This window comes from Solea senegalensis, linkage group LG15 (genome assembly GCF_019176455.1).
Source record: "Solea senegalensis isolate Sse05_10M linkage group LG15, IFAPA_SoseM_1, whole genome shotgun sequence".
Classification (NCBI taxonomy): Eukaryota; Metazoa; Chordata; class Actinopteri; order Pleuronectiformes; family Soleidae; genus Solea; species Solea senegalensis.
The window spans coordinates 16,667,703-16,695,257 of NC_058035.1; the positions used below are offsets into that span (position 1 = coordinate 16,667,703).

A 27,555-nucleotide genomic window follows, 5' to 3' on the forward strand; every position below is an offset into this window, starting at 1 on the left:
CCTCATGGAGGATAAAGTGGCAGAAGGTGAGTGATTAACCAACTGACCTATAAAGCATCAGGAAACACCAACACAATATAGAGTTCTCAAATGTTTCCTTTTCAGATCAATAAACCAAGTGTTTACAGATTAATGTTGTTGACCAACCAGTCACCAAAGAACTTGTAAAATGTGTCATTTCTTATATGAAGTCAGTGTGTCTAGGACAAATGAAGACCAACAAAGGCAGGTTATGTTTATGAAGCATGTATTTAGATTATAGAAATATACATTTAAACATTTAAAGACCTGACGATCAATATTTATTTAAAAGGAAAATATATACATGTACACAAAACTATTTAAAAGTGACAGTACATCAAAGTTACATTCATCTTACTTTAAAACATAAAAGCTGTACATGTTCAGTTCAGTGTGCATTTCTCTTTTTTGTTTGTTGCTCACAGACAACAACAGTTTTGACCAGATGACACTTTTCTGGTTGATTGTCCCAGTTGTGTTTTAATCAAGTGCTTGGTTCAGAGTTCAGCACGTAACACAAAATTTTATTGCTACAGCGCTCGTACAGGGGCCACATATGTAGAATGATGCCCTCCCTGTCCGAGCTACTGGAAAAGCTGCCGATGCAGAGAAAGACGTCCTGTCCTGTACTGTTAAAAGGTTCAGTGATTAAAATCTCTTTAAAAACTCTGTCACAGGCGCCTGATATTCCTCTTGCTGCGGGCGCTTCCTGGTAATACCGGGGTGGTTTTGGAGGTGAAGAAGTGAGGTCGTGGCTGCACCGTTCGGCAGGGGGTTGAGCTGTGGTAAGCCTCTTGGCAGCAGGTGCAGAAGTCAAAGCGACAGTTGGAGCGTGTGCATATCGCCCTCTGGGTCTCGGATGAGTGAGTTGCTGGGGAGCCGCAGCGTTTGCAGGGGCGTAGAGACTCGTGCTGCTTTAGACTGCCAGCGGCCTGGATGGAGGAATAAGCACATATTTGTTAGAGCTGAAATTTAAAGAATACAGTGTACATGAATCAGTTGCAGTGCATAACTTCTAGCAATCGTGCTGCTGCTACTGCTGCTATTACTCTGCCTATTTTGTCTTCGTGAACAGAAGCAATGTAACATTATTTGTCATCTTTTCATGGGCAAATTTATGTTTTCAGTCAAACGCGTTTACTCGCAGTTGCCTCCATATGTTCCGACATAAATAAGCCACTTCCTTTGTGCAGTACGGGAATGTCACGGAACATGGAGAGTTGGGTGGAACTGATTTTATTTTATGATTTTTATTTTGTCTGACCACTCACCTGCATAAATTCATTGAAGCGTGTGCATTGAGAGTTTTGTGCTGGGCCTTTCTGAGAGGAAGCAGTCCGTCTCGTGACCCTGCAGCTTTGGGAGGCTGAGGAAGAAGAGGATGCTGGTTTGCTCGCGGAGGCACGGCTCTGCATGCAGGACAGCACCACCCTGGATACAGCCACGTCTCTCGTCAGACCACAATCTCTTTTACTCAGGGGGCTTGTTGACTCCTAAAACATAGCAAAGAAAAAAAAAATCAGACATTTATCATTTTAATTTGAGAAAAAAAAATGCTTTTAAAAGTAACACAATGTATGCTTTGCTCTTGGGGCCTCCCTACAGCTGGTAAACAGTGTTGTTTGTTACAGCTGTTGCAACAGTTAAGGACGACATAAAGTAGAGTGTTGTAATTCATTTTGTGACATGGACCCAAAGCCAGGTGTCTCATAGGGCCAATGCATGCAACAGGCTTGCTCAGGCTTTGAAATGGGTGCCATTCACCCTGTTGTAAGCTGATGTACCATTGAAATAATCTTGGAGACATTATTTGAAGGCAGAAATCCTACATTGTGTTGCTTTAAAACAAGCACGTCTGCACATACAGAACACAAAACAAAAAACACTTATTTGAACCAAGTACAAACTTAGAAATGTATTACAGTCTCAGTGGTATTCTGTGGTGAAACTACCAGTATAATTTTCAAATGGCAGATGTGGTGTTATCACATGTGTAAAGAAGAATGTACACACAAGCATATGTTTCCTAGACATGAGCACCATCATTCATGTGGGGTTGTGTGCGTTTCCTCACCCTGTGCATCTCCTCAGCTTCCCGACACCTGTTAAGAGACTTATTGTCCTCACAGATGATTTGCCTCCACGTCCTGCTCACTTTCTTACAGCTGTGAGATCAGAAAAATGGGAACATGTCAAATACAGATATGGAAACAAAGTAGAATTCAGAAATTTTGGGCAAATATAGCATTTTTTTTAAATACAGTGTTGACTACTGATGTAACTTTCTTATTTTTCTTTAGGATACCAAGTAGTGACTTGTAGAACATAACTTATAAGTCTTTATAGTTTACCTAATCAGGTCCATGTCTCCCAGCAGGGCCAGGATGTTGGCAAGGATGCTTCTCATATTCCTGGACAACAGAGATGTAAATATGTCAACATACTCAAGTCCCATATGTCCTCCAATCACCCGATCCAAGATATGATCCTCTGCTACCTTTGCGACGATGCTCCAGTCAAACCTGAGAGACAGAAAAACAACTTTTTAGTTCACTTATTGTGCCTGCTGATGTGGATTTTTAGTGCTCACAGGAGAAAGGTGAGCAATGATTTTCAGTCTTATATATACACACACACACACACAATTCACTCACCAGCCAAATTATTAGGTACACCTGTTCAACTGCTTAACTTAAATATTTAAAACAGACAACCAATCACATGGCATCAACTCAGAACATTTAGGCATGTACATGATCATTACAACCTGGAGATCAAACTGAGCATCAGAATAGGGAGGAAAGATCATTTAGCCTTTGCTATTGAAAGCCTTTCAAAGGCTTTCAATAGCCTTTGAAAGTGACATGCTTGTGAGTTCACAAAAATGGTGTGAAAATGAAAATGTCAAGTGAGAGAGTTCTCAGCGGAGAATGGCCAAACAGGTTTAAGATGAGAGGGGTGACAGTAACTCTCTACTGAAATTTAAGCAACCAGCAAAGGTATGCTGAAGGGCATCTCCGAACCTTTACTTTGGTGATCTACAGAAGCAGAAGACCATATCTGATATTTATTGGGTATCCTGTGTACCTAATAAAGTGGCCATCTGGTGACTAACCAAGTAACACAGTTTTGCAGTGGTGTAAAGAAACACAAAATATGAGAATGTAAACTTACCTCTTATTTTTACGATAGCCCTCAGTTAGCTTTTCACACACATCCCTCTGAAAGTTCAGTATAGGCAGGTTGGGGTCACTGTGATTGTCAGAAGGGGTGGATGACAGCAGTCTCCTCCTGTGACAAGCAACAGGAGTGGAAGCAGCCACCTTATGACAGCCAGAGTCTGTCCTTCTTTGACATTTGGAGGGAGATTTGCGCGGTGACACCGTCTTCTCCTGATGAGCACCAGAAGGTGGCAGGGTGGTAGTGGGTTTTCCATGGACGTGGTCATCCTCCTCGTCACCATGGTGTTCATCAATTCTACTGTTGTGCAGGGACAGATAGCCGCTGTCCTCCAAGCCTTCGTCCAGGGTCCCATCATGTTCCCTGCTAATGGCACTGTTCTCTTTGTTGTGGATGGCTCCAGTGGTGTCATTGAGGGGGAACAGCACTGTGGTCTGTGCTGCAGGTGGACACTGGGGCTTGGCGAAGATGGGCTCCTTCACTGGGGAGGTTTTGAGGTGAAGCCCTTTATAGTCAGCAGCAGCCACGTTAGCAGAGCTTTTCTCCATGCTGTTGGTCTTGCTGGCATTATAGTGAGGGCATTTCATTGTAGCTCTCATGAAGAGTAAAACCTACACCCTGTGTAGATCCCTGAAAAAAGAAAGTAGACCAGGCGATCAGGTTTAATATTTGCTAAACGCCATATTCACTTGCAGCCATAGTAGGCCTATGGCACACAGCAACGTGTCATCTCTCATATAAGCAATCCCAGCTAGCTCTACCTTAAAGTCAGTCATGAAGATGTCATACATTAAGAATTAACATATGGCCATGGCATAACTAAGTTATTGGAATAAACTCTGGCTTTATTAAGAAACACAGCGCCTTTATGCTACTATTCGGTTTTGGCGCGACGCAGATTTGGCGGAAACTTAGCAGCAGTGATGTGTTCAAACTCAAACTGGAAAACAAAACGTTTTTGAAATGCATTTGTTAGTATTTTAGAAAGCAACTTCATTTTGTGATACAGCCATATGATTATTAACTGGTAAATGTTTAGTGCTAAAACACAACGGCTTGCCTCCATTTGCGCGCGTACAGTGAGTGTGCAGCAGTATGCGACTGTGAAGCTACATTACTTCACCACCTCTGGTAATACAACTATCATATATTAATATATTCAATATTGAGGCAAAGTTAACTCTATATTTGAAGATATTTAATGCCAGTAGCTTCGTGACGGGCGAACCCAAAACTGACCTAGCAAGTAAAGATAACTCGGGCTAACTAGCATCGCTTACACATGATATCAACACAAACTCTGCGGACACTGGAACAAACTGAGTGAAGATTCTTACCTCACGTTTGCAGATAGTGTTGTAAACAGTCAAGACAGCCGCTTCCCTCCTTTTACCGTCTGAGCTGCACAGCGACTAAGAACCCCCTGCTCCTCCTCACTTAAAATCCTCCTCAAACTAAAAGTCCGCCAGTCCTGCTGCGAATTTGAAATCCGTGCGCAAAGGGCGCAAACCAATCACAGCGCAGTGAGTCCGTCCCTTTAAACCAACTACAAATGGGAACCACAGCAATGACGTCAGTGCGCAAAAGACGCTACCCACCCGGAAGAAGTAATAGCGGTATTATAAACGTCTACAGTGGCTGTATCGTGTAACCAGTAGTAGTTGTAGTATTAATAGTTTTATTATGAAACAGCACAGTCAAAGTCAAACAGCTGTACACAGCAGTATCTGAAGTACACGAAGCAAAGTACTTACACACTCACCGGCCACTTTATTAGGTACATTGTACACAGGCCAACAAAATGGCTAGTGTAGTGAGTGTATATGCCTCTTATACATTTAGCTTTCCTCCTAACAAACTAGCACTATATTTCTCTGTACAGAGGTATTTTGAAGCTACTCATATGCTGATGTATAAATCACAGAATCATATGTATTTTTGTAACAACCATTTTAAATGTAATAAACAGAATTAATCAGAACATATTTTAAATCATTGGAAGTAAATAATAATATTAATAATACTAATTCACTTACTCATGTCCCACCACTTAATCCTTTGCATGAGGGTCATGGGGTGCTGGTGCTGATATTAATCATAGTAAATATTATTATTAACCATTATTATTGATATGATACTTGTCTCACCACAGTCTTTCACATTTGCCTATAAAAGTTATAGTCAAGTTATACAGCTTCATAATTGTAAATGTAAGTTATAGAAGTAACTGGTGGCACTACATATAAACTATTATACTCTGTATTTTATATGTGTATATAGTACTGAAACTAGATAGCACAAGACATTTTCTTCTTTCAAATTTTCTCTTATCTACAAGGAATCCCACTGTTTGGGAGGGAAAATGCTAAATTCACAGGACTGTTGAGTTCACACCCCTGCCTGGAATTTATGAAGTGGGTCTTTCATTGAAACCTGACAGGGGGAACTGGGGGGTGTTTCTAGCTTGCTGCCTGCATATGTTTCACTTTAAATTTCTCAGTATTTTTTAGTATTAGTATGTATAAAGACACAGGGGCTGAAATCCGTGTTACTAAATTTTATTTTGATGTTCAATGTAAACACAGTGAAGAAAGTATTCACAAGACAAACTTAAAAAGGAGATGAGAAGACTTTTTCAAGATCATTGACAGACAAGCAGAGACAGAAAGTGTGAAGTGTATGAGTGGGGGTGGGATGGATCCCGTCTTTGCAAAGCATTTCAATGACAGTTCCCGGACGAGTCCTATTTTCAATTCAATGTCCTATTTTCACACCCACACAATGAAAACTACAGGACAGGCAAAGCAGACACATAGGCCTCAAATGAAAGATCTCCAGTCACTTCATGTTGTTTATGCTAAAGACTTGCAATATAACACTCCTTGAGTGAAGCCCAAAGACAATATCCAGGTGTAAGAATGTTGACATTGTTCTTAAAACTAAACTCACTTACAAATACAAATAGAAATGCAACGATTTTATTTTTTTAAAAGAGCATTGTCTGAAAAAACGGCATGAAGATTACCGAGACACCACAGACCTAAATATTTCATTATACAAGTGAGAAATCAAGCATATAGTGAGGGGAACTGCAACAGGACTGGCAAAATAAATGGGACAATAAGACAGGGGGTAGATTGTTATAGTCAAGTAAACAAAGTTAACTCACCATTATAAAATATAGAAGGAATGTCAAGAAAACAAGAAATAGTCTACAATATGATCAAATCAGGTCATTCCCATTTAAACAGCACAGTCAGAATAATCAAAAAACATCCAATAGGTTTATGTTGTATGTGTATGTAAACTGTAGTAGTCTACACATAATAATAGTGTCAGAAATATCACTGACAAATACTTTGTATGGAAGCAGAGCCAAGGACGCTTGGGGTTCAGGTTTTAAGCATTAATACAGTCATGGATCTTCAGAAAACACAAAGTAGTTCACAAAGTCATATTTTGTTGTATTTTCTTCAACAAATGTGAGTTATTTACCGGGAGCTAGCATTAGCATAGTGCAATAGCTGACCCACACTCCGGAGCAGCAGGTGGCGGTACAGCCACAATAAGAGGACGAAGAAACATGTGTCAGCCCTGCCAGCTGGTGGTGGTAATGCGAGAAATGCGTCGACCTTCTTGTCCCGGCCAACTTTACAAGAAGAAGACGTTTCAACTGCGCATGCGTGCATCATTCAACATGGCAGCTCCCGTCAGCCTGAGAGGAAAGGATTAATATTCTTCTAACAAGCCTTGATAATATATTTTCCCACAATCTTTAGTCAGTTCATAACTATCAATACGTTATTTATAGTCTCATCAATATGTTCAACTACAAGAAAAAAATACGGGAAGCAACAACCGTTTGTTATTTGACTTGACTTGACTTGAAGATCACACAGTAGGTGGCGAGAAACTGAAAATGACATGATAAATTTGTGAAGTTGTCACGTAAAGTTCTGTTGTATTAGATTCAGGATTTCACTGCAACAAGTCCACTTACCTCAGGTGGTGGTTATTAAATTCCTCATTTACAGGATGGTCTAGTATGTGTACTGCATGCATCCCTGATTCAAGTTTCCTTTATATTAATCAATAATAATTCATTCATATTTTTGAATGAAGTCTTGCTGGACAAAGACGCAAAAGAAAACGTAATGTACCAATACCAAATTATATGAGGATATGTGTTTACCGCATTATGGTCAGTTGTGTTTTTAAGTCTGGTCATATAATGGATTTCCAAAGAGCTGTAACCCTCCTTACTCACGGGAAACGTCGTGCCTTCAGTCAGTTGATACACACCTTTCAAAAATCACCTAATTCTCTCAGCCAAACCATTAGATTTCATAATCACCTTTATACAAGAACTACAAGAACCCTTCATACTAGTGCACCTTTGCTGGTGGCCAAGCTACTGTCTGTGGATGAGCTTTTTGCTCGGAGGTCTCTGCTGGAGCACCTGAAGAAGGTGGAGACAGAGTACAGTGAAAGTCTGAGAGCAGTCAACCACAGTGCCATGGAGGAGCAGTACAGTGAGGATGAGCTGAGGACCAAGAGAAGCAAACTGTCACTGCTGGCTCCTCTCATCCAGAGCATCAGAGAACTAGACACCAAACACAAAGAGATGGCTGAGACTGAGGCACTATTGAAAGGTAAGGCTGCACTGCTGCTGCCACTCGGTGAACAATTAATATAACAATCCACTTACTTCTCATATGTTACACATTTACATCCATTAATTTTCCGTTAATTGACAATTTTATCTCTGTGGACTGTGTATCACATACTGTAACCTCAGTAAATATTTTGTTTGTCCTCAAAGATGAAGATCAAGCCCTGCAAGAGCTGGCCAAGCTGGAAAGGGACAGTTTTTTGCAAGATATTCAAAATCTGAGACAGAAGGTACAAGTTTTGTTTTGTCTCAGGTCAAAGTTAGCTTTATTGCCAAGCAACTGCAGTATGAATGTATACAACAACCAGTTTTGTAATGTGTGCTTTTCCCCTTGTCTTTACTTCTTTACATTAAACTGTTTCATCAATCAGATCCTGGATCTGTTGATCCCCAAAGAGGAGGCTGATATGAGTGACCTCGTCTTGGAGGTCACAGCTGGTGTTGGGGGTCAGGAGGCCATGCTATTCACTTCTGAGGTCTGGAATTGGTTATTTAAAAAAACAAAAAAACACCTGCACAAGAAGCTATTCATACCAAGAAAGAATAATAATATATATTTTTTTAATAAGTTGGTAGTTGCAAAAACCTGGTAGTTATTTTTCCTCTTTTATAACAATAGCTGTTTTTAGTCAGTTAAATTAAAAAGCAGTGAAAAGACATGAACATAACCCTTTTGCCTAATGTCTTTTTTGTCTCCAAAGGTCTTTGACATGTACCAGGGCTTCGCTCATCATCATGGTTGGTCATTTGACATCCTGGGGTATATGACCAGCGATATAGGTCAGTGGCCGTTCACCTAAAGCAGAGTAGACAATTCCCTTCACATTTTTTTTTTTTTCACCTGTGTTTAACCACTATTTGTTTTAAAAATAGCATCCAAAAAACCTCCACACTGTCTAAGGGCCTTGTCCTTTTTCGTATACAAAATCAAAGCTTTTGTGACTCAACAAGTGCTTTTGCTTACAGTTAAATCTGCAAAATATTTTGTGAGCCAATCTGTAAAACATCAGAAAATCAAATTTGAATATTTTAGGACAGTCACCTCCTTTTAAGAAGCTAAGACCAAAAGATAAATTGCAAGCAGCATCTTATTAGATTAGTTGCCCTTTATTTCCCTGTTGATTAAATAAGATAACATAAATATTACAGGTCTACACAGTGTGAGAGAATCATCTGCTGTTTGACTGTCTTTATATTGCAACCAGCAATGCAATAATTGACTTCAAACACAAGGGGGAGCCAGATACTCTTTAAGTGTAGGAAACCCCTTGACGCTACAGTGTGTGAACATTGGTGGGTTTTTTGTTGTTCTATGTCAGCTGATATGCGACGCTCATGTGGAGGATAAAGTGGTAGAAGATGGATGGATAATTTTTATTCTTCTGCCTGTTTAATGTTCTTGAACACAAACAATGCAGCATAATTTGTGAGCCTGTGTGTTACTAGTGCAATGCTAAACATGGAGAGAGTCATGTGTAGCTTAATCAGCACTTTGTGAACTCATTTGATAGTTGTTTGAACGTGGCAGTATTTAGTATTTAAATTTAAAAGTTGCACAGTACACCTTCAGCAAAGCTTTAGAGATGAATGAATTAATGGTAGAACAATCAAGAGTGCACACAATCTTACAATCACCAGTCTACAGTGACATGATACAGAATGACCTGTATTATAAAGAAGTGTGTAAAATGTTCAGTATTGGTACTTCACTCACCTATGACTAGGAGTACGTCACGCTTCAGCCAGTATCAGCGGCCCTCAGAGCTACAAGAAGATGAAGTTTGAGGGTGGAGTCCATCGAGTGCAGAGGGTTCCCAAGACTGAGAAACAAAGTCGAATGCACACCAGCACCATGACTGTGGTTGTACTGCCCCAACCCACAGAGGTACGATTACTAATAATAATAGATGGGTGACACAAACACAGTAGGTGTTTTCCTATGGCAAAATTTGATGGATGGAAAGAGAATATCACAAGTAGGGGGTAAAGTGAAAACACCAAGGCTTTCATGGTTATACTTCATTTCCAGCCAAAGTGAAATATGTGTTACTTCCAATTTTAGGCAATTTGTGAATGCTTTTCTCTGGTGTGTATGATATTTAATTTATTTTCAGGTAAATTCTATGTGTTTATGCTCTTCTCGTTAGATCTCTTTAACAATTAACCCAAAGGACCTGAGAATAGATACTAAGCGGGCAAGTGGAGCTGGAGGCCAACATGTCAACACCACAGACAGTGCTGTCAGGATAGTCCATCTGCCTACAGGTAAATACTGCAAACAAGAGTACACACACTTTAGACTTAAGCTTAGCAGGGTCACACTTATGGCACATTTCCACCAGCTCACCTCAGCACGGCACGGTTAAGTTGTGTTTCCACTCACGTAGTACCTGGTACCAGGTACTTTTTTAGTACCTGCTCTGACGAGGTTCCAAGTGAGCTGAGGCGATACTATGCGTGATGTCGCCAGACTGCCAGCCACTGATTGGTCAGACACTGTCATAGGAAGAGACATCTGACACAAGAATCTAGCCGAATAATGCCGAACTGTGTGTATTTAGCGACAACACTGCTGATCGCGAGCGGCATCACAAACCCTGCTGCTGGGTTAGGGTTACACAAGTAGGTAACCCTCCAGTCATGAAGTACTGAACAAATATTTTTAATTAACTGATTCTAATGATTCAGTTACACCGAAAACTGAAAACTTTTTTTACAAGTTGCTAGTCACTCATTTGTGTCGCGTGTAAAACCAAGTCACCGCAGTTTCATGCAGCCATGCAGTGATGACTCCGTCCACGGTAGATACTATTTTTGTAGTGGAAAACCAACCTATGCCGTGCTGTGGCGAGGCGGGACGGGACCATAGTGGTTGTCATTGGTTGAAAAGGGTCATTAGTTTATCTCCAAAATAGTTATCACTCAAGTTGTTTTTAACAACCCTAACAATCAAAGTTTATCTCCATCATCAGGACTCTGGGTGTGGTTTGATAAGACTTAACTTATATACAACATTTTATCAAAAACTCTCATTGGTGCAAAGACAAAAACATAAATACACACATATTTCATGTTAAAGAAGACTCCAAACTGGATTCATATTGGACCCTTTTGAGCAAATATTTTTTTAGTCTTTACAAAGGAGAACAATCCTGTAGTTGTTGTTTTTTTCAGGCGTGGTTGCAGAGTGCCAGCAGGAACGCTCCCAGCTGAAGAACAGGGAGAAAGCCATGATGTCTCTGAGAGCAAAACTGTACAACATGAAGCTGGAAGTGGAGACCAGCAAACGCTACAACCAGCGTAAAGTACAGGTGAAGACCCGGTTGCACCCAGTGATGATGGCACCCATAACAATCGGCTTTGACATTTGCGATTTGGCCGGCGTCATGTTTGTCACATTGGTGTCCACGTTCATTTTCTTCTTAATGGGAACGTAATTTACAAATCAACATCACATGCTATTGAAGAAGACCCACAACTAGTGATTGAGACCAATAACTCTTTAGGTAAATGTCTACTGACATAATTTCCCCATAGACTTCGATTCAGAATGAGTTGTTTTTGCAAACTGGTGAATATTTCCTGGTTGGAGCCCAGAAAACCATGTTATTTTTTTTATAAACAGTCTATGCTGAATACTCAGTGAGACTTAATTTTATTTTATTTTATTTTATTTTATTTTATTTTATTCATTTAATTTTAAAGTATAATAAACATTACAGGTGAGGCAAGTGATATATTATCAAAGTTAGGTTTGAATGATAAGATGTTGTCATTAATTATGGTCAAAATAAAACTAAATACAATTTAAAAAGGAAATGAACTGCGTATGATATTGTATCTCTTTGCTGAAAGAATCCTAAAAAAGGAAAAAAGGACGCAAAATAAAGGTGGGAAGTTTGTTTGTGTCTCCTGCAGGTTGGCACCAAAGGCAGATCGGAGAAGATCCGGACATACAACTTTGCCCAGGACCGTATAACAGACCACCGGATCGGAATGACTGTGCATGACGTCAAAAGCTTTCTGCTGGGAGAGGATCTGCTGGACGAGATGAACTCCTCACTGCAGGAGTTCTCCAACCAGGAGACGCTCATGGAGCTGCTGGGAGAAAACGAGCAGGAGAGGTCATGAGTTTTTTGGAAGGTTTTTGCCTCTTGTGATAAATTGGTTGAGATGAGCATGAACGCTGGAATACACTCTATTCACTAATGATACAAATTCTGTGGTGAGAACTTGAATGAAGAACTGGGATGTTGATGCTTCTTCCTATGACTCATATCTGCACAAATGGACATATGGACACGCAGGTAGATGTCTTGTAAATAAGTGACATATCCACAACTAAACCTGGTCAGCAATAAATGACGGGACTATGGACTGTCTGTTAAGTCTTGTTTCAGACTGAAGGACTCTAGTCTAGTCACTAGTGGTGGGATGTGGCAGAAAATGCGCTGCACATAGGCTGTGTGAATGGGTGAATGACAAAAAACGCGTGTAAAGCAGGAGTGTTCATCAAAACTAGAACAAAACAAATAAATACAGACCATTTACCATAAAGGTTTATCAAAGTCACTACTGTCTCTAATTACGTCACAATCGGAACGTTACCGTTACTGTAATTCCCCTCCGTTTCCCGCATCTGTATCCACTGTAATGCATTTAATTTAAGAACTACATCCCCCAGTGATACCCACAGGCTGATCAATCGAGTGCGGTACTCATCGAACTGCTCCACTCGCCCACTCTCTCTGAATTTTCCTCCACTCGTCGCATCTTGTCTACCAGTTCCACTGCTACCGTTAGCAAGCAAATGAGGGAGTAGCGAGACATTTCATGTCTAAATATGTCGTTTTGCCCGTTAAGGCTTTGGGGAAAATGAAATTACAGTTTTTCCGTGCCAACGCGGCGCCAAGAAGACACAATTCCGCGCGGAAAGTCAGCTTTTTCACTTCGACCTCGGTAGCTGAAAGGCTTTAGCAAGTCACTTCGTCTTGACAAGTGAGGGGCTCAGCTGTCCTCCTCCTCCTCCTCCGCTGCTGGTTCTCTGTGTGGCGGGGGGTTTGGACAAAGCAAGTCAGATGTTGTTGTTGGACGGTGAAAAATATCGTCGGATGTCAAACGTTTTGTCACCAGGTCGTGAAGCCGAATTGTCAAGCTGATCGCTGTCGTGGAAGAAGAGGAGAGTGGTGTATTTTTAAGAGGGCGAGAGTTTGGATCTCACACCAGCGTTACGAGAAATAGTAGTAGGGGGTGTGCGGAGGAGGAAGACCCTTGTGCCAGTGATGGCAAACGAGCCGATCATCCTGAACGTCTATGATATGGTAAGAAGAATTATATAGTCATATATTTTACCTTCTTTCGACTTAATCCAAGGTTCGGTCGTCTTTTGAGGTACCTACACCAACAATTCTAGGACAAAACACCAAACTACTTTGTAAAAAGCAGTGATTTAATGCTGTGAGAAATATCAGGAGACGTTGAAAGACTGAAGTTTAAGACTGAAGCTTATTTACAAATCACCATGTACCTATCTTCAATTCGGCACACACCCTCAACACCAAATGTGGTCCATTTATTTTCAGTTTCACTTATAGTACATTGGTTTACCAGTTATTTAGTTTACCAGCAAAAGTTTTCATGACATGAAGAGTAAATAGGCTTTACAATTACATTGTTTCGTGTACAGGGACACTCATATTTATATTACTTGTTAATAGAATATTCATATTAATCACATAATATGAACATTCTACGGGACTTAAACTGGAATACTCCAGTATTTATTTTACTTAGGTCATTGGAATATGCTTGTGTCTTATTCAGCTTATTCTTTTAATAGAAATAATATCTGAATATTGGTGAGTATAAGGTGGTAAATAACACAAAGTTTACTTTAATAAAACACATTTAACTTTGCCTTGTTGTGTGAAAGTTGGATTTCCATATCATGAGTGGAGCAAATTCGTCACTGTACTGTGTAAGCTGCTGTTACCTAAACATGCACAATAGTAACAAGCATATTTTGACCAAAGAGTCACAATGTTTTTACTCAAATGTATCTACTATGTCCGTTTAATTTACCCTGAACTAGAATTTCTGTTCACATTGAAACCAAACTGCTACTAAACCTGAAGTGGATGTGAAATTTCAACCAGCTGACACTGTTCCTTTTAGACTAAATGTCTAAACCTCTCTGTTTCTGAACAAGACAGTGGTTGAATTTGAGTCATTATGTTGTCACCATGCAGGGGTGAGTCAGTGTGGATGGAGGGGTTCTCAAAATTGACGGATCTGTTGATGAATCATTGATTGATATGGATTTGGTGTCGGATAGGTTACACGTAAAATGGGAATTGTCTGGTAAAGGGTTATAAAATAAGCAGGAGCCTTTGGGATAATGTGTGTGGAAACTAAAAAACCCAACACAATTTGCCATAATATTAATTCAGACTTGTGTGTATCCAGTGTGAGTTTTATATCCAAATAAGTTCAGAGGACAACAGAGAGATGTTTTTATTCCCGGATCAATATAAAGATCTAACTTTCTTTGGAGGCATGATTGATTTTCCTGCTCCTCTTTTACTCCTGTTTTAAAATCTGATTTATTGCAGTTTTGCTCCCTTTTAGCTGATGGGCAATATATCAGCTCAGGCCTGAGGTTCAAGCATTTGGAGGCGTTTTCAATGGATTCACAGTTCAACAGTGGGGGCTACAGGGTCATTAAACACTCCTTTTATAATGTGTACAACATTCTTTTCTTGTAGCCTGTTCCTATGTCTAATTATCCATTATTGCATTTGTTCCATCCTGTCTTTCTTCCCTATCCATCTTTCTTCTGTCATCTGTCATTAGTCTTTCTTCTTTTTCCTCCCCCACTCTCTTTCTTCTCTCTTCCCCCTTCTTATTTCCCCTTCCTCTTTTTTCACTTGACTTGCTGTCCTTATTAGTTTGTTCTCTCAAGACCACCGAGGAGCTCTTATCTTTCTGTCTCACTTCTCTTTATGTGGACGGCTGCAGGGTTCCCTGACAACACTTTCCGACATAAAGGGACCCACAAAAGCTAGTCATTCTGTACACATCTATAACATACCTATGAAATGCGTTTCTTGTGTGTTTTTGCATGCAAATGCAAGGAGCTTATGAGCTTGTCCATTTTATTCATTGAAGGAATGTAGTGGTTTGTGCTTGTTCTTGCAGATCCACTCATACCCATGCATATTTTGTTGATGATGCAGTACATGCCGCTCTGGGAACTAGATTTTTGGCTCGTTTTCCAGTTTTGCTCATTGAAAAGAAAGAGATCGTGGCTGCTGTCCATTCATTCATTAATTTGTTTATGCGTCTACTTCAAACACTTCCTGTGTTTCGATTAGTGTGTTCAGACATGAGCACTGTAGGAAAAGTGACGACCTGAGATGTGGGGTTTTGAATGGAGGACTGGCTCTGGGCTATACGGTTTCAAACTCTCCGACTGTTGGTCTTTCTGTTCTTTCTGACTTTCAGAAAACAAAAGCAATGTGGCCAAATCTTTAACATTTTTTGTTCATTCTGACAACTTCAAAAACGCAGATCTGAATGACAAATAACAGACATGTTTTATTCAGCTCTGGCTTCTCCTTACGGTCTAGATGCTAACCTGAACCTAATTGTGGTCCAAAACAGGATCAATTCCAATGAGAGTTGATTGTCTGTTTATCTTAGTGATTAGTGGAGTCAGTTTGTTCACCAACTCACCGACTGGCTAACTGCTATTTCTGTCCTAATTCCAAGGCTTCCCTTTTCAAAGTGGAATGCATACAAATCAAAGCAACATGTCTTTGAAACAGTATAACTGTTTTATTATTATATTTTTGTTACTGGAGAACTTTACCGCTCCATCTTGTTTTGTGTTCAAACTTGTGTTTTACGTTAAATGTCCAGAGCAGGGCCTCATTTTGTTTGGCCTACTGAACTGTTGAGTGACTGGTTCAGTGACCAACTGTTTCACTAAAGAAAGATAGCAGGAAACTGTTAAGATCAGATAATGGCTGAGGACAGGACAGTGATGGCACGCACGGATCCCCACCACAATTATAGACATTCACAGTATATAATGAGCAGTGGCTGCGAGTGTGCTAACTGAAGCACTGCTTTGAGCAACGTATAATTCAAACAGTTTTCCTGTTTCCAACGGGATCAATAATGTCACATGACTTTCTGGAATATTTGTGCAGACATGAGCAGAGACGCCCCTCACCCTCTCTCCTCCTACAACTCCCAGTCTGTCAGGTTCTCCCCATCGTCCCACTCCCATCTCTGCTAAGTGGATTTCCTGGCCAGCTCTGAGTGCTTCAGTACACTGCTCTAATGAGACGGCATTATCTACACACCACCTGTCTGTCTGTCTGTCTGCCTGCCTGCCTCCCGCACCGAGTGGACTACTGTATCTGTGAGAGAATATGTCTGGACATTAGGTTCAAGCCAGATACTGACCACAGAAGGTTGTGTTTTATTCTGTGTTGGTGGATGCTGATCTGGATCAATAAGGGACGCGCCGCAGTCGTTACTCCAGGTCTGTTTTTGGAAAGTTCACTTTACATGGGAGCGTGCGTCAAGACTAAAATAAACAAGGTAGGAGGTGTGTGGGGTTATTTCAGGGACACCATTCTAGCCAGTGCGTGGATCATGTCAAGCACTGAAGCTGACGTGAATATCAGGTGTACACTGAATGTTTACATTTGGCACAGCAGCTGCAGATATTGATGTTTTGAGATAAGTTTCATTTTAAAAGGCTTAAGAAGGTTTTAAAATGTTATGTTGTTGTATGTCAAAGGCAAGTCATGCATGCAGGAGGGTGTTCAATCATATTTTGAGGCCTTAAGGGGACAGCTAAGCCGATGTAGCTGGTTGACTTTAAATTAACTCCTGTTAATCTAATTGTGATTATTTTAACAGGAATTACAATTGAGATGTGATTCGCGATATCAGAGGGAATGGTCATTTTTACATCATTCTTGTAATTTTAATTTGAAAAACCTTTAAAATGATTGCTGTTTTTTTTGATTGTTCTCTTCAGTCTGTAGAATAAGACGTGCATAGATCAAGACAACAATTCATCTAAAATTATATTTAGGCTTTAACAAATATTGTGCCTCTTGCAATTTCGATAAAATTTCGATTAATTGTTCAGCCCTATTCTACACAAATGAAAACATTATAGGTGACTGAACTGTACTGGAACTAATGTGTAATGCATCAATGACAATTTACCCTCATCCCCACGTATGAAAAGACATAATAGAATGTCTCCTCTCCTCTATTCTGTCCCTGTTTGTTTTTGGTAATTACATTTTCATACAGTTTGAAATTGAAGATTTTCTTCCTTTGTTTGAAAACTTGAGTTGCAACCTGTGAGCAAGAATTGTTATTTTTAATAGACAAACTGCCACTATAATGTCCATAACTGTCAATGATCCCTTTGCACAGCAGCCATTTTGACAGGCCACAGTCAGGCTGGTGTAAATAATAAAATGAATGATTGCAATGTGTTTCGATTTAGCTTCAGTTTCAGGGTGCTTTGCCGGTTCACCGTCCTGACACTCATGAACTGAACACAGCTGTCGTTAATGTGATCAGTAACACATTTGGTTACATTTAGTAACCATGTGGCCAGTGGCCGTTCCCTCAGTTTCAGGTTCTGCTGTAATGCACATGCTACACACAAGAACGTTTCTCGCGGCCCCGCTGATCATCCTGCCTAACACGGTCAGAGATGATAATCTTTCAAAAAAAAAAGAAATAACCGCACAGAAATGCGGCGTGAAGTAAAACGATTACATATAAAGACATAGTATAAGAGCTTCCTCTTTCTTCATCCATCTCGCTCTGCTTATCTGTCTTTATTTCACCGAGACGCATTTACTATCACGTTGTCACATGCTCGGCACAGTCTGAAAGGCTGAGGAGGAGGAGGAGGCTCGTTTTAACGAGCTTTGAAGTAAGAGTCTTATTTCTCCAGGAGTAGGAGGTGGGAGTGTTACTGTACTATATTGTCTTTGTGTTATTCCTGTGAACAGAGAATTGAATAACTTGCTAAAAATAAATTGACATGTAATGTCCAGAAAATGGGTTTTCCATTAACATGTAAACATTACAGCAGGATTCACAACGGCATTCACAACATTCTTAAAATGCGACATGATCCTTGTCTTTGCTGACCCTTACACAAGGCTTTCTGTAAACAATACATCAAACAGATTGTATGTAGGTCAGGAGACAGACACAGTCGGCAGCATGAAACATCAGACTGGAATGGTTAAGAAACAAAAACATGTTGGCTTTGTTGTTTCATGTTGTCCCAGATGGTAAAATAAATGGAAAAGAATTATTTGTGCAAAGGATGCTGCATCAGACTAATGTTTTAGCCACTTTAAGTTCCTCCTGGTTATGTCTCCTGTAACAGTTTGCATCTCATGCTGCTGCAGCAGGAGTTTAAGAGGTGACACTTGTCTGCAGCTTCACGCTGTCGAGTCAGTACGACAAACATAAACTGAATTATCTGCAACAAGACCTGAATATGATGACTGAAATGCAAACAAACAAAAAAACCATACCCGTCTCAAATGTAATTTTAATGATCCTATTTTTGTAATCATGTGCGGTGCAAATGTGTGGTCGACACAGCTGTCTGCCACCACTACTAGCTACCAGTAAGAACATAACAGTAGACAGGAAGTATCAGAATAATCTTTGAATATTTATCTGCGGTTGTCGGGCTGTTAAATAGGTTTTGCATTGTAAATGTAAATTTTGTGTGCGACTCTGAATGTGAATAGTACATGCACCGGTTATCACTGCTGTGTTTCCAATCTGTTTGCAGCCAAATTGATCCAGTGGTAGTGATGGCAGTGATGTCTGTATATCTATAGCTACATTAAAACTCCTAATATAGTTCTAATTTATGAAGATATTTATACAGGATCCGACTCAAACCTGATTTAATCTTCTGTCAACGTTACCATAAATTCAACTTGAGAATTCTTCTTTAATTTGTATAACTCCAAATAAAATGTCTTTACTAAGTGGCTGTTTGTCTGGTTATGACAGAGAGTTGAGGTGGGGATACTACGTGGACGAGACGCCAGCATGTCACAGGACCAACATACAGAGACAAACAGCCATTCACTCTCACACTGACACACCTACAGTCAATGTTATGTTTGCAGTCAACGTAAACCTTAAACTGCATTTCTTTGGACTGTGTAAGGAAGCTGAAACATCCAGAGAAACCCCACAGAGATACAAGCATGCAAACTCCACGTTGAATATTCCCAGTCAAACCCATACAAACGGATGAACTTTGTTTATTTCTTGTAGACAGCTTTTATCGGAGTCCCCATGGTACCAACCACTTATTGCGAAATTAAGTTTGTTATCGGCAATAAAGACGTAATCCAATAGATATTACAGCTTTGTTTTGTTTTTGTTTTCTTGTGTTTAGATGAAAAATCAAGCTCTGTTCTGCTTTGCCCTGTCTGAAGAAAATGATTCTTTCACATAAAATCTGCCGAGCAACAGAGCGGCCAATCACCTCACAGCCACAAGATGTTTGTCAGATACACTGAAGATGTGCAGTCATGTCAGACATCAGTGCTGCTGCAGTTATTGATTGTGTGTTTGCCAGCTTTTCCTTTGTTGTCTTTGTGTGTTACGGATCTTGTGTGAACTCCATAAGGCTCACAGATCTTATTTCATGGGATTGTTGAGTGTCAGACTGTCACCCTCTCTGTGAGTCTGAATAAGCAGCAAAGGTTAATTCAGTTTGTCAGTAGGTTTCTCTGCATTAGGTTTGTTGGACACAGTTGATCTCATGACCCCACGTTTGGGTTTCTCTGACGACGATGTTCAACAATAAGAGATTACGTGTGTGATCCTAACACGGATGTTGTTGCCACCTGTGTCATTGCAGTGATGTGTTTTATTCCAAGTAAACATTACATCATACATTTTTCATCCATGGGGATGCACACAACGATGTATCAGCTGTACATCATTATTGGTTAATGTTCATCTTGTTAACTGTTGACATAGGCTGTGTGGGACATGCATGTTAATATGCACCATGTATACTGAAAATAAATTATTCTCATCAAGAGGTAGATGCAAATGATCAAAGATAGAATGAAGGGCTGAAAGACTTGTTTGTATAATGCAGATTTGTCTCTGTGCCTGTTTTTTTATAATAAAAAATCATAATAATCATCGAGATATATATTGATATACTGTATATGTCGATTAAGAGATTCCTGCTTTGCTTTGTTTTATGTTTTGGTGTAAATATTTGGGGTAAATTTCTCAATTATCTACTATTACTCTTTAAAAAGTCCTAGTTAATAATAAGAACTGATGCATGTAGTATATTTTATGTCTGATAAATCTATCAATTGGTAATTATTATATTTATAATACAACTAATATGTATTAATATGGGGGATTTTATTGCAAGAGAGCAGTTTCAGTATCACGCTGACACAGTTCTTGGCCATCTTCATGTGTTGACAGTCACAGTGCCTCTTGTTTGTCACAGTTGATGATGCAGTGATGAATATGTACAAAGACATAATTCATTCTTCATTCTGTCCCTTTCTGCCTATAGTACTGGATCAATGAGTTCACCAGCACTCTTGGCATCGGAGTGTTTCACTCAGGGATTGAGATCTACGGCAGAGGTAAGATTACCCGGATACATGACACCACACATGTCGGGTCAGCTACATTCTGAGAAGATACTGTTTTGCTCTGTGAAGATTCTACACATGCGTGGATGTCACTGTGCACTCTTACAAACATGTCTGACCTTGTTTAGGAGCACGTTATCATACTGTTTAACCAGTGTGGAACGTTTGGTGTTTTTTTTGTTGTCGTTGATGTCATTATTCTGTCATTATCACTTCCTGTGTGCAGAGCAGGGGTGTTGCCAGGTGACACAAGCTCTAAATACCGTTATACTGAGAAACACAGGCAGAGCTGTGTGGAACAGATAGATTTAATCAGCATTGTATGAACTCTGCAAATAGACATTTTCAAACATGTGCTTTCATATTTCCCGTGTTTAGAGTTTGCCTATGGAGGACACCCGTACCCATTCTCAGGGATCTTTGAGATTACACCAGGTGATGCAACTGAACTCGGCGACACTTTTAAGTTCAAGTGAGTATAAGATGTTTCGTGTCAAAGAGATGGATTGTTTTACATAGAGTAGATGGCAGGTGACATCTTTGAAATTTCTGTATAAAAACGTCAACATGGTGCTGTGGCTTCAAAACAGGAGTTCATATTCTTAGAGGTGACATCATGATTGTCCATAAGATCTTACATTTACAATTGTTACATCTGGAATGCTGAAAACAGCAAATCATTCTTGAAAAATGTCTGATACATTTTGTCAGATAACAAGGTATTGAGCATCTTTGTTATCTGCAGTTTCCAAAGCTTTCATTCACATGAGTGCAGTACACAGTGTCAGGGTTTTTTTTTTCTTTTTCTGCAGTCGAGGTAAAGTGTATTGCAGTGTGAGACTGTAGTGGACCCACTCGTTTTGATATGTTGTTGTAATCTCTGAATCAGCTGAGGTTCTGTTTGTGTTTGTCTGTCTGCTCAGAGCCACTGTACTGCTGTGTATTACTTCTGCTCTAGTTGATCTGCCTCATGGCTTTAGACACACTCTGCCACACACACACACACTTGCTGTCTCCATGCAGGCCACTATACCATAAGTATGAATCATCTGGCACAAATGCCACCATATCATCAAATTCAGCCTGCTCGCAGACTAAATCCCACCACATTGATCTTGAAAAACTGCAAAGCATTCATTTGTTGAACATTTCAGGGTACGCTGTATGTATTTTAATGTCATCGCAGATAAGCTGAGACCATGATGATGTGATTAATTAACAGATCAATAAAATGTCATGCATGCTTTCAACAAATGATATTCAAGTATGAAACGGACTTATCAGTGCAGTTAATGGAAGCTTTGCTGAGTTCGCGTTTCCCTGTCCTTCACACAAAATGGTTACCATGGTCACTGCTTGTTTACAGACATATACAGTACATTATAAATGCACATAGATCCCAAAAGACTACGCACATAATCAGCCCATTTAGTTTGACAATGGCTTGAGTCAGTACGGAGACTAGAGTCCAGTGAAGGATTTTGTTAATTGGGGGGAAAAAGGTTGTTTTGTTTGATTTTTTTAAATGAGATTTTCTGTTTCACTGAGGTGGAAACAAAAGCCCTGGAGTCATTCTTGTACATCCAGTGACATTTTAGTAACGTGTGCCTTTCCACACTCATCATCTCTCTGTAGAGAAGCCATAGTCCTGGGCAGCACAGACTTCACAGAGGAGGATGTAGAGAGGATCGTGGAGGAGATGGGGAAGGAGTACAAAGGCAACGCCTACCACCTCATGCACAAGAACTGTAACCACTTCTCCTCAGCACTTTCAGAGGTAAGTACACAAACGCCCACACGCATTTTCAGCAAGTAAAGAAAAATCTTTATCCCTCTCACTACATTTCAGTGTCGGTGTGTTTGGTTTTGTGTATGTGTTTGTCCGGCATAAACACTGACCTTGTCAGGACCAGCATAACGGAGACCAAAAAAAATGGTTCTAATGAGACAGAACCTGATTTTTTACCTTTAGGTCAAGTGTTGAATTGTGGTGAGGTTAGAGTGAGGGTGAGGCATTAACTGGTTATGATTAAGGTTAGGGATAACGCTGTGCAAGTGAATGGAGCGACCGCTCTGTGTGTATGTGTCTGTCTGCTGTTGAGCAGCTTATCCTGGTGTGACTAATGAGCAGGGAGTCTTTACTGTTAGCATTTAGCACTGAGATGGGGATTAGGACACACACTGACACAAGCCCAGACATGCAGAGCCAGCTGGCAAACATTAACACACCACACACTTCTTTGTACTGTATATACCACATGTGAAGCTACGCACACATGAACCCATTGTTTAAAATGGTTATATTCACAAATACATTTGGTTCTGTTGACTGCGACCACATTAACATAGTGCTGTTGTGACATAAAGAGACTGCGGAGGAAAGGATTGGACACACACAGACAGTTGTTGCAGCATTGACAGATGAAGCAGGGAAATGATTTGTGCAGGGAGAATGTGTGAGGAGCCTGACTCTGATGTCAGTCTTAAAAAAACACACCACATTGTTCTGTGTCACTCAGGAAAGCAGACGAACACACAAAAACATTTCTGTGTCAAGATGTGACACCACTGCACCAGCAAGTACATGCAGTATGTTCATATTAGAGCTGCAACTAAAGATTATTTTCATAATCCATTGATCTGTCGATTGTTTTCTCGATTAATCGCGTGGTCCATAAAATATCAGAAAACCTTAAAAAATGTTGATCAGTCATGTCAGACCTGGAAATGATGATGTTTTCAAATGTCTTGTTTTGTCCACAAACCAAAATGATTTCTTTGTTCTCCAGAGCAAAGAAATAAAGAAAATACTCACATTTAAGAAGCTTAAACAATCACAACTCATGAAAAAAGCTTCAAATCGATTACCAAAATAGTCGATTAATTTAGTAATCGATTAATAATCGATTTGTTGTTTCAGCTCTAGTTCATATAGGTGTTGTGGAGGATCCAGGACTATTTGATCAGCTCCTTTCTTGTCTTCACACATTATTTTATGTTAGAAAATAGTGGCTTAGAACATGTGGAAAAAATTACATGCATAGAGGAAAGAATTTTGGAGATAAATCTGAAAATAGTTTCTCTCCAGTTGTCTTTCCAAAAAATCTTTAGGCGTGTCTAAAAATATGGCTTCATGAAACACAGGAGCCATAGTTGGCTCAACTCGTCCTCAAACACGGTATCGATATGAAACCTCTCTGCGTCTTTATCTGTGGTCTTCCGTTTCGTCGTGAGTCACTGCACCTGCTCCTACACCACTGCCTTTGTTTAAACTAGCTAGCTGAGATTGTCAGAAGCTCTGACAATCCCTAAAGATGAGGAAATGAAGTAGAGAAGGGGTTGCTGCTAAACTAGCTCTCTTTATGTGCAATATGTCGTTAAACTACAAGCAAAGTGGTGAAAATGTTAGGTTTACCTGTGTGGTGACAAAGTCTGAAGTTATATATATTTTTATCACTTTTCAGGGACTTTTGCATTATGGGATGTTTTTTTCCCCCACATTTTTGTAAACCTATCAATCGTGTTCGCTTATTAATGTGCTCCGATAGCACATATGTACAACCTATCGGCATCGGTGGACCCTGTCTGTGATGATGCCTGATGGCTATGCTGCCTCTGCCCATCATTTGTAGATTTGCAGGAAATTGAGGAAGTTTTGCGATGTTCAAACCAAACCTCAACTCTGTGATTGCACCGACTGTTGGCTGCACTTTGTCTCTCACTCTCTCTTCCCGGTTCACCTCACTGGCAGCTCCGCCTCAGCCACATGTGCTGTGTTACCAAAGGGTCACCGGCTAGTTCTTGATCTTCCAGCATGAGATCAGTTGAGGGACCACATGCGGCCCTTGGGTCGTTTTGAGAATTATAATTAAATCTTTCGGCCTCCTTTGCTTTTTCTCTCCTCAGATCCTGTGTGGCAGGGAGATCCCTCGCTGGGTCAACCGTCTCGCCTACTTCAGCTCCTGCGTGCCGTTCCTCCAGAGCTGCCTGCCAAAAGAGTGGCTGACCCCAGCTGCCTTACAGTCCAGCGTCAGCCAGGAACTACACGGAGGAGGAGAGCTGGAGGAGGCCGAGGACGTCGTGGCCACAGCCTCCCTGGCCTCCATGTCGCCGTGCTTACCCTCGTCCTCCTCCAGCCCTTCCTCCTTGCCTCGTCATTCCCGTCACCAGCCGCGCCGTTAGAAGGCGCCAGGTCTGCTGGGAACCGCGCGGCTTGACATGCAATCGGGACGCAGAACAGCCGCTAATGAGTCAGTCTGCCCTCGAGCGACGCCCTTACCTGCTCTGGGTAAGAGCGTCGACCAAATCCCTGCAGTGACCCAGAGCATTGGAATGTTCCACCTCACCACTGACAAAGGCAGGACCAACTCTGAACTGTGAACATGGCTGACAGATTTTATCATCGCATCCAGAATCCGAAGTCTGTCCCCCTCAAGTCCACAACATGATTTTTCCTGCCAGCAGGATAAAAGAAGGTTCATTCATTTTCCAACCAAAGTGTTCTAGAATTTGGGAACATTTACCAGCCACATCCAGATATTGGTGCTAAAACCAGATAGAGGGAATGTTGAGGAAGCAAATGTAGGTCTGGGTCAGATTTTAACCACAAGTTCACACCAAAGGAGTGACATTTGTTGACTGGTTTCTTAAGTTCTTAAACTGTGGTGTCAAATAGACTTCAAAATACAGATGTGGGCAGAAAATGCACCACCTTTTTGTGCGTGAGAATCCAGCACCAGAGTGAGAAGTTTGATTAATAATTTAAAGTCACTTACGTTCAATTGCTGGTATTATGTGACTGTGGCTGGTAAACATTCCTGCTCCAGCTATGGTTGAGAATGTCCGAAACATTTTGGATGCAGTGGGTGGACGATTTTAGACTATGAACACTTTGCCTCAAACTGCATTGTTTGCAACAGGACCTCAGTCTTTAGTTTCATTGTTTTTCTCACAGAGAGAAAAAGTCTGCACAGACTTAAACCACAGCTACAATCAGCCTCATTCTCCACACACACAAATAAACTGATCCAGACACAAGTGTCTAAGTGGAAGGAAATTCCTAAGACACAATGCTTTTTAATTTCCTTTTCGTTGTCACCATTTTGTCCGTAAGAGCTCTCAACATCCTTCCTGCAACACCTGACATAATAAAACAGTGGCACAGACTTTGAAAACGCTTCAGCCTATAATGTCATAGTCACAAATGGTTATTACGTTTTTAAAAAACACATTTCAGGCAGCGACTTAATGGGGTTTAAGCCCCAGAACAAAACACAGTAAAAATCTTTCTTAGTAGCAACTGCCAAGGTGCCTTTGAGCAAGGTACTTTACCTACAAGCAACCCAGCAGAAGACTGTGGTTGTACTGGTCTGCTCCCAGTTGTGCACGTGTGTATAATTTGTGAGTGTGAAGCAAAATGTCTCTTCTTTACCTGTGTTTGTCAAGTGTACGGTCGATGGACGTGATGACGCCCACTGGTGTTCAGTTGGAGCATTACAGCAATCACAAACACATTTGAAGGTTTTTTTTATTTTGAGACTTACAGATTACGTTGAGGGGGGAAAGAAAACAATTGCAATCAACATTTATTGTCTTTTGAATCCCCTTTAAATGTAAACTAATCATTTTTATAATACAACGCTGCTTACTCAAATGATGAGCACCTGACGTCAAACTCCAAACATGCTGTTGACAACACCACGTATGCTGCGTAACGTGTGTTATCCCAAACAAGAGCCTTGGACGTGTTGTTGAGGTGATGTGTTGTGCTGGAGGTCTGAGGACGAGCAGGAAAGCTTTGTTTTGGCTTGTGTTTATTTTGATGTAAATATTGTTTCTATGGACTCTGGCCTTTTTGTCTGTTTTGTTTATGTCTGATAAACTCAGGACTCTAAAGGCTTTGTAACATAATCCTTTAAGACATTTTTTTATCCCACATGTTTATGTTTGCGTCGTCGTTCCTTTTTCTAATGCAGTAGTCTCTCCATAGAGTTTTTTGAAGAGCAGAGTACACTTTTATACTCTTGATTTTAAAAAAAAGAGGAAGAAAAAAGCTTTTGTTTACAACATGGGTGTTTGCATATGAGCCCGTGCTGCTCTTTTTTTTCCCGGTTTCTGCATGAATGTGTGTGTGTGTGTGTGTGTGTGTATTGGATTTTAAATGGTCAACAAGCGGCCAACGGGGCCACACGTCGACACATCACACACATTGACATTGCCGGCTTTGGTTTTGACTTATTGAGAATTGAAGCATTTGGATTTCTTAAACCCATTTTTTCTCGATCCTTATTTTCAAATATTTACAATTATAATATTTTGGCACAATGGCAGATGTGTTTAATGACTTTGTTTTCCGAGAAATAAACCAAACGGGAGCAGTGTGAAAGCAGGACACACTGTGCAACAATAACAACGTTTCATATGAGACCAGCATATTTACCACATTTCTGTTGTTTTCAGCAAAAAGGATTCAAGTGTGTTATGGGATTCATGTTAATGATTCTTTTTGTGTTTGTAAATCTTAATAAACTTGAATTCTTAATGCACTGACACAAACTGACACACACACTCGTATTGGCGCCTCCTGCTGGCTGATATTTGTACTGTTATTCATCTGTATTTCAACACAGAGACACTGAGGTTTCCCTTAACTTTCATAGCTTCTGATGATGTGATGATTTAATCTGAAACAACATTTAACATTATTTAATGTCAATCACCGCTAATGTATTGTTTATGATTAAAAAATTCTTTTACTTTATTTACAGTCATACATGTCCTATCAAAGTGTCATTTGCCACGTGTGTGAGCTATGAATGTAAAGTGGAAAACTTTCATTTGATCTGCTGGGGAAAAACACAGACTTCAGCTGGTTTATTGTGATTTTTCACAAGAGGCTTCAGTGGAGCCAACAAGATTTGTACTCTGATGGAAAGTTATTAAAGAGAAATCTACAACATGAGCCCC

General features: G+C 40.3%; 3 protein-coding genes across 3 annotated transcripts; 2 read left to right on the forward strand and 1 right to left on the reverse strand.

Moving 5' to 3' along the window:
• Positions 1–230: 230 nt before the first annotated feature.
• fbxo5 (F-box protein 5) lies at positions 231–4,684 on the reverse strand. The gene is made up of 6 exons (XM_044045215.1): positions 4,539–4,684; positions 3,196–3,831; positions 2,373–2,543; positions 2,096–2,186; positions 1,293–1,514; positions 231–953 (listed from the first exon to the last, which is right to left on the reverse strand). The coding sequence occupies exons 2-6, from the start codon at positions 3,798–3,800 to the stop codon at positions 693–695; spliced, it is 1,350 nt and encodes a 449-aa protein (XP_043901150.1). The 5' UTR covers positions 3,801–3,831; positions 4,539–4,684; the 3' UTR covers positions 231–692.
• Positions 4,685–6,888: 2,204 nt separating this feature from the next.
• Positions 6,889–12,266, forward strand: mtrf1l (mitochondrial translational release factor 1-like). Its single transcript, XM_044045498.1, has 8 exons — positions 6,889–7,853; positions 8,024–8,103; positions 8,245–8,349; positions 8,575–8,653; positions 9,598–9,758; positions 10,021–10,138; positions 11,048–11,184; positions 11,792–12,266. Exons 1-8 carry the CDS (start codon positions 7,376–7,378, stop codon positions 12,002–12,004), a joined length of 1,371 nt encoding a protein of 456 aa, XP_043901433.1. The 5' UTR covers positions 6,889–7,375; the 3' UTR covers positions 12,005–12,266.
• A 234-nt stretch (positions 12,267–12,500) lies between these two features.
• Positions 12,501–27,550, forward strand: desi2 (desumoylating isopeptidase 2). The gene is made up of 5 exons (XM_044045499.1): positions 12,501–13,194; positions 20,508–20,580; positions 20,968–21,061; positions 22,225–22,366; positions 24,496–27,550. Exons 1-5 carry the CDS (start codon positions 13,156–13,158, stop codon positions 24,769–24,771), a joined length of 624 nt encoding a protein of 207 aa, XP_043901434.1. The 5' UTR covers positions 12,501–13,155; the 3' UTR covers positions 24,772–27,550.
• The last annotated feature ends 5 nt before the right edge of the window (positions 27,551–27,555 follow it).